The sequence below is a fragment of the Rutidosis leptorrhynchoides genome, chromosome 6 (genome assembly GCF_046630445.1).
Source record: "Rutidosis leptorrhynchoides isolate AG116_Rl617_1_P2 chromosome 6, CSIRO_AGI_Rlap_v1, whole genome shotgun sequence".
Taxonomy (NCBI): Eukaryota; Viridiplantae; Streptophyta; class Magnoliopsida; order Asterales; family Asteraceae; genus Rutidosis; species Rutidosis leptorrhynchoides.
The window spans coordinates 357,977,899-357,998,220 of NC_092338.1; the positions used below are offsets into that span (position 1 = coordinate 357,977,899).

General features: G+C 36.5%; 2 protein-coding genes across 2 annotated transcripts; both read left to right on the forward strand.

Moving 5' to 3' along the window:
• The first annotated feature begins 14,409 nt into the window (after nt 1-14,409).
• LOC139854829 (uncharacterized) lies at nt 14,410-17,312 on the forward strand. The gene is made up of 4 exons (XM_071844111.1): nt 14,410-14,846; nt 15,035-15,093; nt 15,536-15,870; nt 16,296-17,312. Exons 1-4 carry the CDS (start codon nt 14,410-14,412, stop codon nt 17,310-17,312), a joined length of 1,848 nt encoding a protein of 615 aa, XP_071700212.1.
• Nucleotides 17,313-17,388: 76 nt separating this feature from the next.
• On the forward strand, nt 17,389-18,764 carry LOC139854830 (uncharacterized). Its single transcript, XM_071844112.1, has 3 exons — nt 17,389-17,535; nt 17,606-18,460; nt 18,693-18,764. Exons 1-3 carry the CDS (start codon nt 17,389-17,391, stop codon nt 18,762-18,764), a joined length of 1,074 nt encoding a protein of 357 aa, XP_071700213.1.
• Nucleotides 18,765-20,322: the final 1,558 nt, after the last annotated feature.

Genomic DNA, 20,322 nt, shown 5'->3' on the forward strand with positions numbered 1-20,322 from the left:
TAAACTTTATATATGTGTGGGTGACATAATGGCACAAAGATTCCCCTTAGCTCGGTAACGTGTAACTATTGGTTTATGAACAGGTAGACGCGAATCTTAGATATGGATCCATAGGGTTTGACATCCCCACTCGGGCTAGTCGCGCTAGCATTCAACGGGTGTTTAATACTTCGTAAACTTACGCACTTGCCAGGTGTACTTTTAGGAGGTGATATTACTTGTTAAGTTAGTTACCGGGTGCCCACGGATAAGCATATACTTTTCATACTGTTTTGAATATGAAATATCGTGGTCTACGTTACATTACTGATTACAAATAAACTATAGCTCACTAACATTCGTGTTGACTTTTTAAGCATGTATTTATCAGGTGCTTAGACGTTGTTACTTCCGCTGTTAGACTTGCTGTTATAGTCTTGGTGTTATAGACTTGCTGTTACAGACTCGCTGTGTTAGACTTCTGCTGCATTACTTAGAGATGTCTCAATCATGGAATTTTTACTTTGCATTCACAACTTATGTTACATTTGAACAATGGATTTGTAATGACCTTTGTGTCACGTACTTATGTTAATTCTTTATATTCGTAGAAGCACGTTATCTTTGTAAAACATTTGACGTTGGTAAAGACGTCACCTTTTCATGAATGCAAAACTTGTTTTAAAACAGCATGTAGTATTGTACCGTGTAATGGACCTGTTGTTGATGATCCGTACACGTTGATTTTGTACGGGGCGTCACATTTGGTATCAGAGCATCGGTTGTAGGGTATTAGGTTGCATTAGTGTGTCTTGACCGAGTCGAGTAGGATTTACTAATAGGACTAATCTACAACTTGCTCGTTTACTTGTTTCTGCGAAACTGCTACATGCTACTGCTATTTTCTCGCTACTGCATGCTACTATTTGCCTTTGATTGCATGTTACTTCTGTTTGATACTGTTACTATTGCCATGATATGTACTGCTAGGCTGCTGTAGTGCCTGATCACGTGCTTGCTATATGTCTTACTGACATGGAAAAAGTTACTTTTCCTTGTTCAGATGTCAGACATGCCGCCCATGACCAGTGACTTTGAGAGTGACTCAGATACGTCTGCTACCTCGCCTACTATTGTTGCTGACTCACCGCTCTTCGAAGAGATCCCAGCTCCACCCATCCCTAGACTCCCGGGGCCACAGCATCATTCCGATGGTACTGTGATCCCTGGGGGAAACGGGAACGGTCCCTTCCATAATGAGCGTGGACATTGGGTTAGACGCACCGCTGACGGACGAGTCGTGCCGATTACACCTGGCAGATACCGGGCTATGACCACCTGCCAGACACTTTCTCCTGCTCGTGATGTACCTGCACTACCTTCAGACGATTCAGACGGTTCATCATCCGATGACACCAGCGAGGAGGATCCTGAGGAGGATTCTGAGGAGGACCCCGAGGAGGAGCCCGTGCAGCCACCCTCTACCCCGCCGAAGAAGCGATACCGCTACGATGGTACTGTTATTCCAGGGGTTAATGGAGGTAAGCCGTTCGTGAACGCACATGGACAGTTGGTTAGGGTCACCGCCCGCAAGCGGGTTGTGCTGTATCCTGCCGATCCATTTGTGCGTAAGGTCGCCCGCACTATGCTGTCTACTTCTAGTGCTACATCTGCACCATCTGGACCATCTGCACCACCGCGATACCTGCACCATCTGCACCACCTGCACCACCTGCCCCACCAGCATCTCCCACCATCGAGGAGCTGACGAGGGAAGTGCATGCCTTACGTGCCCGGGTGACTGAGCTCGAGGACCAGGTGTCCCACATGATGGACATCATTTACCCACCCTCACTATAGGACTGTTGTATTAGATTTCATCATGTATTTCCGTTTGTAGTTTCATGTTTTTCATTCATGTATTGTACGAAACCTTATGAAGTTGTATGCAAATTTTCTTATTATGAATGGAATTACTGTTGTTTGAATTATTGTGCGGCGTTTAATTTAAGTTATTACATGTTGGTTTTTGTGCTATCTGCTACCAGTTTTCCATGCCTAGTTAATGTGTATTGTGTTGTTTCCATATCGATTACCCTGTGCTATGACGTTATTGATTAATGATCAATTGATTTTGACTTAAGTCGAAATTTTTGTTTGGAAGATCGATGGCTAACGGAAGAGGTCCAAGGGAAATGCCCACAACAGCACAGATTGAGGAGATGATAGCTGCTCGAGTAGCCGCAGCTATGGCGAATGCCAACCCCCAAGCTCCACCGGCTAACCAGAACATTCAGAATGGGTGCACTTTCAAGGAATTTCAGAGTAGTAAGCCCCACAATTTCAGTGGAACGGAAGGGCCAGTTAGGCTGACGAGATGGTTTGAAAAGTTGGAATCTGTGTTCCGTGTGAGTAACTGCTCTGAAGTGAATAAGACCAAGTACGCGTCATGCACGCTGTCGGATGGCACTTTGACTTGGTGGAATATGTTTGCCCTGGCTCAGAGTATTGGCGAAGCTTATGCAACACCCTGAGAGGAGTTCAAGAGGGCTATGATCAAGGAATACTACCCCAGAACCGAAATTCAGAAGATGGAAGCAAAATTTTGGGAACTGAAAGTTGTAGGAACTGACCTTGATGGCTATAACTGGAGATACTTTGAGTTAGCCTTGATTTGCCCCCACAATGGTTACTCCGGAGTATAAACGAATGGAAAGGCATCTGTGGGGACTCCCCAAGGACATTCAGGGAAATGTCACTTCTTCGAAACCAACAAATGTCCCGGAAGCTATGCGCATGGCGCACACCCTGATGAATCAAATTACCCGCCAAGAGCTAGAGAAGGCGAAATCAGAATCGGGATCTAGTAATGGGAAACGTAAGTGGGATGGAAACAAGGGTAAAGGTTTTGATCAGAACCCAGCTAAGAGGTATGAGAACTTTAAGGGAAACGACGACTGGAGGAACACTAACCCTAACCCTAACTACAAAGGTAGCCTTCCTCAGTGTAAGAGATGCTACAAGCATCATACTGGACACTTCAACGTAGTGTATGAGAACTGTAAAAGGACTGGACACGTCGACAGAGGTTGTAAGAGCAACACCCCAGCTGTGAGGACAAACCCAAATGGACCAAGGAAGTGCTATGAGTGTGGTCAGCAGGGTCACTTCAGGAATGAATGTCCCAATAAGAAGAAGGATGGCGGGCCAGCACGTGGAAGAGTTTTCAACATGAACGCCAGAGATCCCCGCAAGGATCCTGACTTGGTTACAGGTCACTATCAATAAACTATTAGCTTCTGTCTTGTTTGATACTGGTACCGATAGGAGTTATGTATGTAGACACTTTTGTTCTAAGATAGATTGGTCGTTAGTTCCTTTGGAGGAGAGTATTCTTGTTGAGGTAGCCAACGGAAAGCTTGAGAAAGTTGACCAAATTGGCCGAGGAGGTATAATAAACTTAGCTGGTGTGAATTTTGAGATTGATTTGATACCCATTAAGTTGGGGAGCTTTAATGTGATAGTCGGTATGGATTGGTTGTCCAAGGTGAAAGCAGAAGTTATTTGTGGAGAGAAGATTCTTCGTATACTTCGCCAGACTGGTGAGCCATTAATTGTTTACGGGGAGAGATGTAACCCGAAGCTGAACCTTATTAGTTGCATGAAGGCACAAAAGGTCATGAAAAAGGGGCATTTTGCTATTCTGGAACATGTGAAGAAGTTAGAAACTGGGGAGAAAAGCGTGGATGATGTACGAATTGTGAACGAATTTCCCGACGTCTTTCCAGAAGAATTGTCGGGATAACCCCCGCTACGATCAGTGGAGTTTCAGATTGATCTAGTTCCAGGAGCTGCACCGGTAGCTCGCGCACCTTATCGACTTGCACCTTCCGAACTGCAAGAGTTGCAGAGTCAACTACTGGAACTGCTAGACCGTGGATTTATTCGACCGAGTTCATCGCCATGGGGCGCACCTGTTTTATTCATGAAGAAGAAGGATAGATCTTTCCGCACGTGTATCGATTATCGAGAGCTGAACAAGTTGACAATCAAGAACCGGTATCCCCTTCCCAGGATTGACGATCTATTCGATCAGCTGCAAGGATCCAGCGTTTACTCTAAGATCAATTTGTGGTCAGGTTATCACCAGTTGAGGGTGAAGGAGAGTGATGTACTTAAGACTGCGTTTCGAACTCGTTATGGTCATTATGAGTTTCTGGTGATGCCATTCGGTTTAACCAACGCACCTACTATGTTCATGGATCTTATGAATCGAGTATGCATGCCGTACCTAGAAAAATTCGTTATCGTATTCATAGACGATATCCTAATCTATTCCAAAAGCGAAGAAGAACATGAGCAACATCTTCGACTCGTGCTTGAACTCATGAGACAAGAGCAACTCTATGCCAAATTCTCCAAGTGTGAATTTTGGTTGAAGGAAGTCCAATTTCTTGGTCATATTGTGAGCGATCAGGGTATCAAAGTCGATCCCGCAAAGATCGAAGCCATCAGCAAGTGGGAAACTCCCACCACTCCTACTCATATCCGCCAATTTTTAGGCCTCACCGGTTACTATCGTAGATTCATCGAAGGTTTTTCTTTGATTGCGCGTCCTTTGACCGCGTTAACTCACAAGGGGAAGAAGTTCGTTTGGGCAACTGAGCAAGAGTAGGCATTCCAAACCTTGAAGCAGAAGTTAACCACCACACCGATCTTATCCCTTTCTGAAGGCAGTGATGACTTCGTTGTATATTGCGATGCCTCCCGACAAGGTTTTGGGTGTGTATTGATGCAACGGAAGGAGGTTATTGCTTACGCCTCTCTACAACTGAAGATTCACGAGCGAAACTACACGACTCACGATCTCGAACTTGGAGCCGTCGTATTTGCGCTCAAACTGTGGAGACACTATCTTTATGAAACTAAGAGTACTATCTACACCGACCACAAAAGCCTCCAACACATATTCGATCAGAAGCAACTGAACATGAGACAGCGACGGTGGATGGAGATGTTGAACTATTATGATTGTGAACTTTGCTACCATCCTGGCAAGGAAAATGTTGTAACCGATGCCTTAAGCTGAAAGGAGAGAATGGTACCTCTTCGTGTCCGTGCCTTGAACGTCACCATTCACACGAATCTCAATAGCCAAATCCGAGTAGCCTAAGATGAGGCTCTTAAAGTGGAGAATATTTCTCAAGAATGTTTGAACATTCTCATCTCTCGATTTGAGGTTAAGGAAACTGGACTCCGATATTTCGCCGGAAGAATTTGGGTGCCTAGTTATGGGGATTTACGAAGCCTTATTCTAGACGAAGCCTACAAGTCAAGGTATTCAATTCATCCAGGAGCTGGTAAGATGTACCACGATCTCAAGGAGCAATATTGGTGGCCAAACCTTAAGAAGGATGTTGCTACTTACATTGGAAAGTGTTTAACTTGTTCTAAGATCAAACCCGAAATCCCGCAGTGGAAGTGGGAAGTAATTACGATGGACTTCATCACGAAGCTACCGAAAACGGTAGGCGGTTATGATACCATATGGGTTACCAAATCTGCTCACTTTCTAGCCATGAAGGAAACTGATATGATGGAGAGACTGGTGCAGCTGTACATAAAGGAAATTGTATCTCATCACGGTGTACCCTTATCGATCATTTCCGACCGAGATGCCCGTTTCGCTTCTAGATTTTGGCGTTCTTTACAAGAAGCTTTGGGAACACGTTTAGATATGAGTACCGCACATCACCCGCAAACTGACGAACAAAGCGAACGCACGATTCAAACCTTGGAGTACATGTTACGAGCTTGTGTTATTGATTTCGGGAAAGCTTGGGAGAAGCATTTGCTGCTGGCCGAATTCTCTTACAACAATAGTTATCACGCGAGCATTAAGGCCGCACCTTTCGAAGCTTTATATGGCCGCAAGTGTCGTTCTCTTATCTGTTGGGCCGAAGTAGGTGAAAAGCAAATCACCGGACCAGAACTCGTCAATGAAATAACCGAAAAGATTGTCCAAATTCAAGCAAGGCTCAAGACGGCCCGTGACCGTCAAAAGAGCTATGCTGACCTTAAACGTAAATATCTCGAATTTCAAGTAGGTGATCGCGTAATGTTGAAAGTCGCACCTTGGAAAGGTGTAATCCGTTTCGAAAAGTGTGGGAAGCTAAATCCGCGATATATTGGTCCTTTCGAAATCTTGGAGCGTATTGGACCCGTCGCTTACCGTTTGGATCTTCCATCTCAATTAAGTGTTGTTCATCCCACTTTCCACGTGTCGAATCTGAAGAATTGTCTTGCTGAACCAGAACTTGTCATACCTCTGGATGAGCTTACGATTGATGACAAACTCCACTTCATGGAAGAGCCTGTTGAAATTATGGACCGTGAGGTCAAGACCTTGAAACGCAACAAGATTTCAATTGTCCGAGTCCGTTGGAATGCTAAACGAGAATCCGAGTTTACTTGGGAATGAGAGGATCAGATGATGCAGAAGTATCCTCACCTTTTCCCGACTCCACCGTCTACCTCTGCTTAAAATTTCGGGACGAAATTTTATTTAACAGGTGGGTAATGTAAGGACCCGACTTTTTCGACTTATATTTTTTTGCTTATTATTTTCACGAACTGCGTATTTATGCGTACTGAGCTATATTATATTCTGGGATCATTATTCATGTTGATTACTTTCGTTTATATTTTAAAACGTGTTATTAAGTACGTAGTTACTTAACTTGATCCTCGAATGCTTTTATGACCGTTAGTGTCACTTGACGTTTAGAACGAGCTATGTACTCTGTACACGATTAATTTTGGTCATAGTTGGAATATTATGACTACGTAAAACTAATTGTTAATTTCTAATGACAATTACTTGGCTTATTGGTTGCTTAATTACGCTTAGTAATTTACTAATGCACACTAGTTAGTCTTAATGGACTTTTTACCTTAATGAACTTAGGCCAACCCTACTCTAGCTAATGAACTCTTAAATTAGCCCAACTTTAATAAGTTTATGACCCATTAAAATGTAAGACAAAAACCCATTAATATGAGCCAACATACTAGCATTTTTATTAACCATTACCACACATGTTGCATGGGATCCCAACAACAAGCACCACCTTTAGACCAGCACTATGCAAAAAGCAAAAAGTTATCCCCCTTGTCCCCCCAAAACCCACGGCCAACCCACCCCATCACCACTATAAATATCAAGCTTATTTCTCCCATTTCCCACTTGATCTCATTCTCATTTTACACACACTTGCTCTCTAATATTCTCTCTAGTTTTTCTCACACTTAAAACTTGTAAGTTTCTTGATTTTCTTCTTCTTTTTCCTTCTTTATTTTCGACATCATCATCATCATTAAAGGTTCAAGCTTTTTAGCTTTTTGATCTTGTTATATCTTGTAGATTCAAACTTTGATTTGAATCCTTCAAGAACATGAAATATTCAAGCTTTCTAGCTATGGATCTTCATTACTTTGATGGATCTAAGCTTTATAGCTTAAGATCACTTTATTTTTGTTAAAAGATCAAAACTTGTGTTTATGATCTTCATGTAACTTGTAGATCTAGCTTTTTTGCTTTAAGGATCTTCAAGAACATTAAAGATCCAAGATTTCTAGCTTAGGATTTCATTATTTTGTTTAGATCTTAGCTTTTTAGTTTATGGTCTCATTACTTTTACTAGAACTTAGCTTTCTAGCTTATGATCTCATTAATCTTGTAAAAATCCAAGCTTTCTAGCTTAGGGTTTCTTAATACTTGAGATGTAAGTTATTATTGTAGATCTCACTTACTTGGAACCTTTTATGATTTTTATAGTGATAAAAATCAAGTCTTCATCATCTCATATGATGAAGATGCATAAACTTGTGTCAAAAGGACAAAGGTTGAAGCTTTATTGTGTTTATGCAATAAAGAGATAACCTTGATGTTCAAAACTTGTAGAATGTTAGATTTTACTCTTAGTTGTGTGTTGATGGTTGAAACTTGGTCAAAGTTATGCTAAAACATCACAGAGTTGTACACTTGAAGCTTACACGCATCAAGGATGAGAACCGTGATGAGCATCAAGCACCAAGAAACCCACCGGAGCACTTGTTTACTGTTTTTCGGGGTCTGATCAGACACCTGGGACTTCTGAAAAGTTGATTAGTTCGTTTCGATCAGATGACTTTTCATTCAAGACTCGCCTAAATCCGATATACGGTTTAGGATTTATAGCCTTCCGAAAATCACTACGCCTTTGTAACGAAGTGCTGAAAATTCTGACCTACTCGCGCTTGAACCATTGCCACGGTCAAACGACATCGAGTTAGGATCTAAAAATTGGATAGCAGTAAGAGGACTCACATACGGAGCCTTGGCCACTAACCACGCGTCTTTTCAGTTTGTATAGAGGTCATAGCAGCTTATGGAATTCAGCCTTTTGTTTCTATCTCTATTCTTGTTGAAAACTTACTTTATCTTTTACGAATGATGATGATGATAATGATACTTAAGGCTTAACTTATTCACTTTTAAACTTTTGGGGACAATATACTGACTTAGTAACATTTGACTTAGGTTGAGGACCTTTTGGACCGACTTACTACTTGCATACTTTTCATATCGACTTTTACCGCATTTTCACTGTGAGTTATAGCCCCCTTTTGTACTTTAACTATTTTTGGGACTGAGAATACATGCGCTTTTTATGTTTTACATACTAGACACGAATACTTAAACTTTATATATGTGTGGGTGACATAACGGCACAAAGATTCCCCTTAGCTCGGTAACGTTTAACTATTGGTTTATGAACCGGTAGACGCGAACCTTAGATATGGATCCATAGGGTTTGACCTCCCCACTCGGGCTAGTCACGCTAGCATTCAACGGGTGTTTAATACTTCGTAAACTTACGCACTTGCCAGGTGTACTTTTAGGGGATGATATTACTTGTTAAGTTAGTTACCGGGTGCCCACGAATAAGCATATACTTTTCATACTGTTTTGAATACGAAATCTCGTGGTCTACGTTACATTACTGATTACAAACAAACTATAGATCACCAACATTCGTGTTGACTTTTAAGCATGTATTTCTCAGGTGCTTAGACGTTGTTGCTTCTGCTGTTAGACTTGTTGTTATAGTCTTGGTGTTATAGACTTACTATTACAGACTCGCTGTGTTAGATTTCCGCTGCATTACTTAGAGATGTCTCAATCATGGAACTTTTACTTTGCATTCACAACTTATGTTACATTTGAACAATGGCTTTGTAATGACCTTTGTGTCACGTACTTATGTTAATGCTTTCTATTCGTAGAAGCACGTTATCTTTATAAAACATTTGACGTTGGTAAAGACGTCACCTTTTCATGAATGTAAAACTTGTTTTAAAATAGCATGTAGTACTGTACCGTGTAATGGACCTGTTGTTGATGATCCATACACGTTGATTTTGTACGGGGCGTCACATATATCTACCACAATTTCACGTCAGTTTTCAGAAATATCATCCAATAGACATTTATATATATATAAATTGTGGTAAATGGTGTCAAAATTTGATTGGTTAATACCGTGCGTTAACAGTAACTAATATTAGTACCCAAATCCCCCTCTTACCCGACCCATTTTCTTTTAAACCCTATTCTCCCTGATTGGGTTGCTTGCGTTCTATCATACCTATCTTCAAAAAAGGTTTCAGGCAGTTCGCTCCACCAATTGTCTAATCGAAATTCAGCTCTTTTCTGTGACAATTTGGATTGTGCTTTGTTACATCACAGGTACCTATTTCGTTCATTTTTTTTTTTACAATTATATCTTACTTCTTAGGTTTGTAACAATTGGTGCTAATACAAATTTGGCAATATGATGAAAGACGATAGTAAGATTAAAACTTATTAGCTTTCAAGAACTTATACACTGTTTGCACTCAAATAACCTAATTGTTGTTAATTTCTTTCTTAGTCGACAATAATCTGAAACAATATCTAGATCATATATGTTATAATTTACATAATAATTTATCTACTCTTTTTAATTGATGAGAAATTCCATGTTATCATAATATACATCGAGTATATTCTGAAAGTATATATCAATAGGAATCAAGAATATGGTAATTTTATTGAGTTCATTGGCAGTAACCTGAGGTCAAATAGATCAAGCTACTGCGTCGAATAACTGATAAAATGTCAAACAATGATTCTCTCAGGTATGTAATATAGATGTAATTTTTCCCATATATATACTACTATATAAATATATAAGTGTAACTTTTGTTATGTTAGTTGTGATGCCCCGTACTAAATCATCATGTACGGACCATCAACAACAGGATCATTACAAGGTTAAGTACTATATGCAATTTCAAAAAAGATTTTGCATTCATAAATAAAGTGATGTTTTAACCAACATCGAATGTTTTACATCAAAAGCATGCTTCACTAAGTAGAAGCAATAAATAATTGTATGTGACCCCAATGGTCGTTACAAAACATTGTTCAAAAGTATATAAGTTTGAATGCAAGATAATATGTTTCATGCGGTGACAACTCTAGAAAGCACAGCGGAAGTCTACGAGGCATGACTAGCATAACAGCGGAAGCAAGTAACCTTAAGCACCTGAGAAAAACATGCTTAAAAACGTCAACACAAAGGTTGGTGAGCTATAGTTTAAGTATATCAGTAATGTAAGGTAGGCCACGAGATTTCAGTGCTACAAAGAGCGTTTCAAAATAGTAATCCAAATCAGTATGATAAAGTATATGTTTAACCGTGGGCACTCGGTAACTAACTTAACGTTTAATAATATATCACCCCCTGAAAGTACACTTGGCAAGTGCGTATGTTCTCAAAGTATTAAACACTCGTTAAATGCTAGCGCGACTAGCCTGAGTGGGGATATCAAACTCTATGGATCCATATCTAAGATTCGCGTTCACGGTTCAAAAACCAATGATTAAACGTTACCGAGCTAAAGGAAATGTTTATGCCGTTGTATAACCCACACATATATAAAGTTTAAGTACTCGTGCCTAGTATGTAAAACGTAAAATGCGCATGTATTCTCAGTTCCCAAAATAAGTTAAAGTAAAAAGGGAATGCTATAACTCACAATGATAAAGTAGCGGTAAAGTATGACTCGGGAAATAAGCAAATATGTTGGTCCGGAAAGTCCTCAACCTAAGTCAAATATTACTAAGTCAGTAAATTGTCTCAATAGGTTTAAATGTACGTAAATTAGGTCTTAAAGGTCATCATCATTCATCATCAAACAAAAGGTGTAAAGTAAGTTTCGTTCATGAAAAGAGTTTAACACAAAGGCTGACTTCGGTCAGTTTAGTTCTTGTATGTTCTTGTATGACCAAGATAAAGTGAAGAACAAACTAGAGAAAGGAAGAAGAAAAGTTCTTATTACTTACAATTTTAGAGAGAAAAGATGAGAGAAAATGGAAGTATTTGGTGTGTGTGTGTGTGTGAATTGAATGAAGAACAAATGAATAAGTAATCAAAAAATAAATGTTGAACTCTCCCTAAAAGGCCTCTTGGCCGTTGGTTTGCACAAAGAGAAAGGGGGAGGGATTAGTCCACTAGTTTCTTCATGTAATTGACTCAAAAAGGTGGTTATAAGGTGTGTTTTCATGGGGGAGATGTGTAAGTATGTTGTAACTAGATTCCATGTGCACTAATTCATCTAGTTAAGTTCAAATGTAATACTTGTATGATAGTAATGGGCTAATTAATCCATTAAGTGTGTAGGGTGGGCTCTTAAGTCCATTAATCATGAGTCCATTAACATTAATCAAAGCTCAAGTTCAAGTAATTAGCAATGTAATCCAACAAGGCCCAAGTAATTAACTAATAACCATAGTTAATTAAAATGATTAATAAAACTTAATCATGAATGTAAATGATATTTAAAAATATCATTCGTGAAAAGTATGTGTGTCACAAAGACGTTTCGGGCATTCAAAAGTTAATCACGGTAACAAGTAAATGTATATAAACAATACATTCATTAAACACAAGTATTAATAATAATAATTATTAATTAAACGTTGGAAAAACCAGGGTTGTTACATTAGTGACGACGACAACTATATTTCCATGGACATATTCTACGATATGAAAGTTACTTCAGGGTGGAGGTGGTATATAAATGGAAGGAAAAAATCGTTCAAAGTATGCGAGTTGACGATTTTCTTCCTCGATTGGTTACATGATCTTATTGCGGAAGAAATAACAACCGAATATTCTTCAGTTATGTACTTTGATGAACATGAAGTCAAGTTGAAGTTTATTGATAGCGACGACGAGTTTGAGCGTGTCAAAGGGAGAGCTGCTCGAAATGGCTCAAAGCTTAGGTTGTATTTATTACATGAAGATAATTTCAATGATGATGATGCCTATCGATTTTAATCGTATCAGGTTATGCTTATGGTTAATAAATAATCGTTCTTTAGGATGTAAATAGGTAGTTGTTTGTTAGCATGTGAACGAAGTCAATAAACTATGTATTGTATAATATTTGTAAACGCTAGATGCCATGTAATAAAGTATATGTTAGTATATATAAGTTACTAATATTAGAAATCTTTTGTTTACGTAAATAGCTTACAAAAATGTCCTTTTATAACCTCAAATTAGGCTAAAACAAAGCATAAACTATTAAAACATCAGTAAATGATGAAACAAGATGTGTCACATTTATATATGACAACATTATCAATTGAAAAACCTAACATGGCAACTCATTCGACACAAACAAATATGATTATTAACCAAAATATATTTATCCAAATTATATAATAAACAAAATACACAGTATTAATATAAAATAAAAAGGATTATTGTAGACTTAACCCAATACCTACTCTTCTAATGGGCAAAATACATTACCCACTAAAATATATCTGCCCAAAATATCTTCCTAATACTAGAATTTTCTAAGGCAAGGGAAAAATAAATATTAAAATCAATTCCACATCTTCTTTCTCTAAATTTAGCAAAGTATCTATTTTGTTCTTATGCATAAAATTATTGCTTTAACCTTTTCCTCTTTGATATTGACTTCTACATAACAGGTATTTTTTCCTTTCATGCTTATTAATTTTACATGTTTAATTTCTTTTAATTACAACTTTAACTTCTTTTGATTACAATAGTATATGATTTATTTCATGTTTAGTAATTTAACTTATTTAACTTCTTTAGATTACAACAGTAGATGATTTAGTCCCATTCTACATGTTTTTTTTTTTTTGGTGTCTCGCTTTTTTGGCTATAATTACTAATGTTACAGCAATGTTTTTTTTTGGGGGGGGGGGGGGGGGTGTGTTCCCTGTAAGGTGGCAAAATAGCTATAACTAATAAAACCATGTTAATATTATTAGGGTCTTCTTCCTCAACTAAGATCTTACTGGCAAGTGTTAACAAAGGTATGACTGACGATAACTTATCCAAGGATATTGTTCCTTTTTTAACTTCGTCGAAAAGACGTAAAGTGTGCCGTACAAAACGTTCAGCTGATGTATCTTCCTCGTACTATATGATCACAAACATTGGAGTTCCTTCTAATGCCATGAATATATTGTCACAAAGATCGGATTCATCTATGTCAGCTAAAAGACGTTCATTGCAATGCCAAAATTTATCATCATATCCTTCTTACACTTTACCCGTAAATGAATCTTCTGTGTTTAGTAACCTACAAGGATGTTCACAATCGATTCACCAATGTTAGTTTCTTAACTTATTTACATTTGTTACTTACAGAGGTCAATTTCTTACTATTAATTTTTTCTCTCTTAAATGTAGCTCATCCAGTTGATGATCAATGTGCTAATAGTACCAGCCAATCAAGTCTGCCAATCTTTACTAATATAATATACTCTCCTAATATTTACGATGGTATATTTCTGTGTAACTACGTATGTCATCCGTTATTTTTAATCTCTATTTGTTATGCATATAATAATATGCTCTTTGTTTTATGTCAGGGATGACTCCATTCTATCGCGATTTGAGTCGTTGTGATAACGTTTGTATTCATTGTGGTGCATTTTTTTGGCTTGAAGAAACACTAACGCATAAATTCTCAGATCATCGTATTCATTACCATCAATGTTGTGTTGATGGTCGCGTGGTCATTCCTTCACCTAAAGACCCACCCATTTTGATGAAAGCTTTGTTACAAGATAGCCACTTTATGACCAATATTCGAGCATATAATCAAATGTTCAGTCTGACATCTCTTGGAGCACACATTGATGAGTCTGTTAACAATCGAGTTGGCCCTTATGTTTTTAAAATATCTTGTCAAATATATCACTGGATAGGTTCACTTTGTCCAGAGGATGGAGAGATGCCTAAATTTTTACAACTTTATATATACGATACATAACATGAGGTAACTAATAGAATGGCTCATTTTGGTGGACATGAAGGTGGAAAGTTATCAGCTGATATAGTTGTAAAATTGATAGAAATGCTTGACACACACAATGAATTAGTAAAATTGTTTAGAACTGCGAGAGATAAATTATTAGACAATGACGTTCCACCGTTTCGTATCAGATTATTTAGCATTTCCGAGTTGCGTCAATATGATCTACCAACATCTCAGTCAATCGGCGCTATATTATTTGATAGTGGGCCGAAAAGTATTGGTGATTATGATATTATAATTGAGCAAAGAGGTGGATTTCCTCAAAGGGTAAACAAACTTCATCCACACTATATGTCTCTTCAATATCCACTGGCCTTTGTCTATGGCGAACAAGGTTTCGATCCGTCAATGACTCTAATAGATCGCTCTAAAAACAATAGAAGAAAAAGCAAAAATGTTACCATGAATATGTACTATAGTTATCAACTAAATAGTAGAATGAGACTTTATGATTTATTGCTTAGAACATGAAGGTTGTTTCAGCAATATGTGGCTACAGCATATTGCAGTATAGAATTAAGTAGAATAGATTATATAAGAAATAAGTAGCAGGATATAAGAAATGATTACTTAGCTGTATATATGATGGTATTAACAGAGGGGATCAAAATGGATTAGATATTGGTTCTAGATTGATACTTCCTGCATCATTTACAGGTGGTCCAAGATATATGTATAGCCATTATTTGGACGCGCTAGCTATATGTCAAACTCACGGAAATTCAAAATTTTTCATCACGTTCACCTGCAATTCAAAATGGCCAGAGATCCAGTATTTTTTGTCTCCTTTTCCACATTTAACACCAAGTGATCGGCCTGATATTGTTGTTCGAATATTTCAGTAAAAGCTTAAGCAATTTCTTTCACTTATTAAAGAAGATGAACCTTTCGGCCACGTAAAAGCAGGTATTTTTTTTATATATATTATTTGTTACACATGTGGAAATTCTAAAATATATTTACTAATTTATTAATCATTAATGTAATATATTTTGGAACTGATATTAAACTATATCAGGAAAATATTTAACTCCTATAATTTGTAATATATATTTATTTGCTTTTTATTACATCTAACCTTTAACTTATTTATATGCAGTTCTTTACACAGTTGAGTTTCAAAAAAGAGGCCTTCCTCATTGCCATACACTATTATGGACAGATTTACCATTGGCAAATGTTTCTCCAAATAAAACTGACATGTACATATCTGCCGAAATACCTGATCCACATATTGATCCTCATGGTTATAAAGTTGTATCAGACTTGATGATTCATGGTCCATGTGGCCTAGACAAACCAGATGCACCATGTATGAAAGAATCCAAGTCATCTGTAACGGAACTAAAATGTTCAAAAAAATTCCCTAAACCTTTTAATCAAGAAACTTTCTTTAATAAAGATGATACATTCATTATCGAAGGCGTAATACTGGTATAAATGTCAATAAATCTGGAACTATCCTTGACAACAACTATGTAGTACCATATAATCGCCATTTATGCCTAATCTGCAACGCTCATATTAATATTGAATTTTGTGGATGGACAATGCTTATCAAGTATTTGTTCAAATACATCTCAAAGGGCACAGATCGAGTTATTGCCCAAATAAGTGAACATGATTCTGAATCTTCTTCAGCTTCAACTTCTTCCAAACCAATAATAGATGAAATTAAGAATTTTATTGACGCAAGATTTATATGTCCTTTCAAAGCATGTTGGCACATATTTAACTTCCCTATTCATAATAGGGAACCTGCGGTCTTAACACTTGCAGTACACTTAGAAAACTTATAATCAATAACTTTTTGAGCAAGAGAATCGATGAAATCAATAGCTAATAATCCTGGAAAGTAGAAAACTACTTTAACAGAGTGGTTAACATATAACAAAGATTCATCAAATAGTCACCACCTTACTTACAAAGAATTTCCTTCACAATTTGTTTGGTATGCCTCCGACAAGTTTTGGAGCCGTAGACAGAGATCTAATGATACAGTTATTGGAAGGTTATCATATGTGCATCCTGCAGCAGGCGAGCTATTCTATTTAAGGATGTTATTATGTCATCAACGTGGTTGTACTTCATTCCTCAATATTAAAACCGGAAATGGTAGAATCTGTGGAAGCTATAGAACTATGTATGAAATGTTAGGTTTGTTGGGTAATGACCATGAATGGGATATTGCCCTTCAAGAAGCTATTGTTTCAGGTATGTCTTCACAAATACGTAATCTATTTTCAAACATGCTTATGTATTGCGATGTCACAAACCCTGCGAAACTCTTTAAAACCCATTGGAAATCAATGTCCGACGACATTCCACTTAAAATAGCTTCCAATTTGGGAATTGAAAAATTGCACATAAATGATCCGGAAATGCAGTCGTATGTTTTGTATGAATTAGAGATCTTAGTAATTCCTTTTTCAAAATCAGTTTCCGACTTTGGTCTACCATCGATTCCAAGAGAATTACTAGCAGACCTACAAAATAGGTTAATCATGGAAGAAAAAAATTATGATCACGATGTGTTGATTGTTGAATTGAAAAACCTGTTGTCTAAAATGAATGTCAAACAAAGAGAAATTTATGATTTGGTACTACATGCTTCTGATAATAATCTACAAGAATTATTATTCATATACGGACATAGAGGAACAGGTAAAACATTTCTTTGGAAATCAATCATTACTTCTATCAGATCACAAGGAAAAATTGTTCTTCCAGTCGCCTCCTCCGGCATAGCTTCTCTACTCCTACCTTCAAGCCAAACAGCACATTCACGCTTTAAAATTCCTATTGTTTTAACTGACGAGTCTATGTGCAATATAAAGAAAAAAAACACATCTCAGTTCGTTATTGTTACAAACTAGCCTCATCGTATGGGACGAAGCACCTATGAATGACCGACGTTGTTTTGAAACACTAGACCGAACTTTACGAGATATAATGAATGATAATGAGACTCCATTTGGTGGAAAGATGATAATTTTTGGAGGCGATTTCAGACAAACGTTGTCCGTGAAAAGAAATGCATCAAAAGAAGAAACAATCAACAGCTCCATTGTTAACTCATATTTATGGTCCTACTTTAAGGTATATGTTTTAACAGAAAATATGCGATTAAATAAACCTGGATTGAATGACGAAGAGAAAAAAAATTCAGGCATTTTCATCTTGGATATTAGACATAGGAAATGGAAATCTAGGCATCCCAGATGAAGAAGATCCTTCTAACACATCCTGGATAAATATTCCACCTGAATACTGTATCAAAGACAATGAAAATGGAATGTCTAATCTTATATCATTCATATACAATGATGTTTTATTACAAAATCCAACTGCATCACTCCTGCAACAACAAGTGATTGTATGCCCTAAAAATAGTGATGCATATGAGATTAACGATTCTATCTTATGTATGGTTAGACGTCAACAGACAACCTACCTTAGTTTAGATTTGGCAACTCCACGAGCTAATGATGGAGGTGAAACTGAATTACTATACCCTATCGATAACCTAAATAACCTAAAGTATCCATCTTTACCTCCTCATATACTTCAGCTAAAAGTTGGAGCTCCAATAATCCTGTTAAGAAATATCAACCTCGCAGGTGGCTTATGCAATGGTACTCGAATGATTATTGTTCAAATGCGTACAAAAGTTATACAGGCAGAAATAATTACAGGAACGAGAGTTGGAGAAAAGGTATACATTCCAAGAATAAATCTGATTTATAAAGATCCAGTCCTACCGTTTGAACTAAAAAGAAAACAATTTCCAATCAAGTTATCGTACGCCATGACAATAAACAAGAGCCAAGGCCAATCTTTAAACAAAATTAGCATCTATCTTCCAAATCCTGTCTTTGGTCATGGCCAATTATATGTAGCCCTTTCTAGATCAACATCCCCTGAAGGCCTAAAACTATTGATAAAGCAACAACAAAATAGAGAAGAACATTGTACGAAAAATGTTGTTTACAAAGATTTTCCCCACAAGATTAGAGAATTCCAGGTTTGAAATCATTTTATTTCTCCTAATAAAATATCTGATATATATGCACTTTTATATGATTGTTCATACCAACTATTTATGAATATTGATATACTGGATCTTAAACTATTAATTTTTTTTTATCAATTTTAGTTATATGCTATTTCATTTTATGTTTTTTATTAGTTTTTTTCCCACTTTAGTTATATAATGTTTCCTTTTATGGTTTTAAATTTGGGTACCATAATTTCAGGATATGTTACCAACACATAAAAGAAACTACCATATGGAATCACTGTTGCAGCCTCCTGATGAACAACATTAGCCTACTAATATACGAAGTTAGAGGTAGTGAAATATATGTTAATCTCATCTTTGTATAGATAAATCATATTTTTGTGTAAATATAGTCCAATATGATATCTGTTATATAACTTTTGTACCTTTTATGACTTATAAAATGTAATATTTATGGATTTTATTAGTTCATTCAGTCTTTGGATTTGATATTTGTTATGGCGTTGCTTTTCATTTTTGTGGGATCGATATTTGTTACTATTTTGACTTAACTGTTAACGTTCAACTGTTGGTAGTGGTCATAAGTACGTATTAGAGTCCCTTTAAAAACATTAAACAAATTTTTGACAGTTCCTTTACCATCTATGTAGTGATGTTCCCTCAATTAGTTATCACATTAATGGTTGAAAATGATCTCGCAAATGAAGTATTACACTGGAACAAAAAGTCAACTGCAGTCAAATTTATACTTAAAAGGGTTAAAATCCCGTGAGCAAGGATGTGCAGTATTTAAAAAACCAAATTCCATAAGTAACTATTGCCTAAAATTCATTCCTAATTTTATTTTATCTTTCACCACCTTATATTTTCTACACTTTACGATTATCATGTTTCCGTAGTGTTAAATTGCTTATTTTCAGCTTCATCAAGCATTTGATGTTTTGATGATTATGGTTACTGAAAATAAAAGAATCAATAAACAAAACCAACAGGAAATAATCATCTAAACGAGTTATCCTTTTCTTCTCTCTAATGACTTTGATTTATTTAGTAAGTTATGCTACTTTTCTTATCTCTAATGACCTTAATTTGCTCAATACATTATGCTATATAGTTGTAATTTTCTCTTCAACAACAATTTTATTCTATACCTACTAGAAAGATACTGAAAGCAAAATAAATATTACAAAACTATAATTGTTGTCATTACGTTTAATATTCATATCATGTTTCATCTTTTCATTGTATCCATTTGTGTATTACTGTATGTAAGCATGTTTGTATTACCAGGCCCAAACAATACAAACTAAAAACACAAAATAAATATGTTAAGATAAAGGCCCAATCTAAAAAAATGCCAGCCCACAAAAAATTTAGGCTTTCGAAAACCATCTCCAGGTGTTTTTTTTAACCATTAATCTTCTATAATCAGTTTCTACATACTTCTACACCAACAACCACTCATCTTCTCCTACTTTAAAAATAAATAAATAAATAAATAAAACTTCAGAAAAAGCAAAAATAAGAATTACCAAAGGATACCTGGTAAGTTTTCGCTTCAATTTTTACTACTACATAAAACAATAAATTTCGTTCTAAAAGTATCATCATCATTGACATAAAACTCTGTTATTGTTTGTGTTTTGTTTACAGCTGAGTGAATCCTACTTACTATTGCAAATATTATACAGGTATAACTCGAAATTCATTTTGTTCATAATAATTTTATATTTTTTTGAATCATAAGTGATACTCCATAATAGAATTATACTTATAATGAAATAATCTGTCTTTTTAATATGTTTATAATTACTTCTTATGTTTTTATTATTTCAATTTAACAATGGTTACACAGCTATACACTA

What these genes read in the sequence shown, in the direction of transcription:
- LOC139854829 (XM_071844111.1), top strand. Translation starts at nt 14,410, where the DNA reads ATGGCTCATTTTGGTGGACATGAAGGTGGAAAGTTATCAGCTGATATA. An exon ending in ACTTCCTGCATCATTTACAG is followed by an intron (nt 15,094 to 15,535) that starts GTGGTCCAAGAT and finishes ATTTATATGCAG; the next exon opens with TTCTTTACACAGTTGAGTTT. An exon ending in TTATCGAAGGCGTAATACTG is followed by an intron (nt 15,871 to 16,295) that starts GTATAAATGTCA and finishes CCTGGAAAGTAG; the next exon opens with AAAACTACTTTAACAGAGTG.
- LOC139854830 (XM_071844112.1), top strand. Translation starts at nt 17,389, where the DNA reads ATGAATGATAATGAGACTCCATTTGGTGGAAAGATGATAATTTTTGGA. An exon ending in ATTTATGGTCCTACTTTAAG is followed by an intron (nt 17,536 to 17,605) that starts GTATATGTTTTA and finishes AAAAAAATTCAG; the next exon opens with GCATTTTCATCTTGGATATT. An exon ending in ACAAGATTAGAGAATTCCAG is followed by an intron (nt 18,461 to 18,692) that starts GTTTGAAATCAT and finishes CCATAATTTCAG; the next exon opens with GATATGTTACCAACACATAA.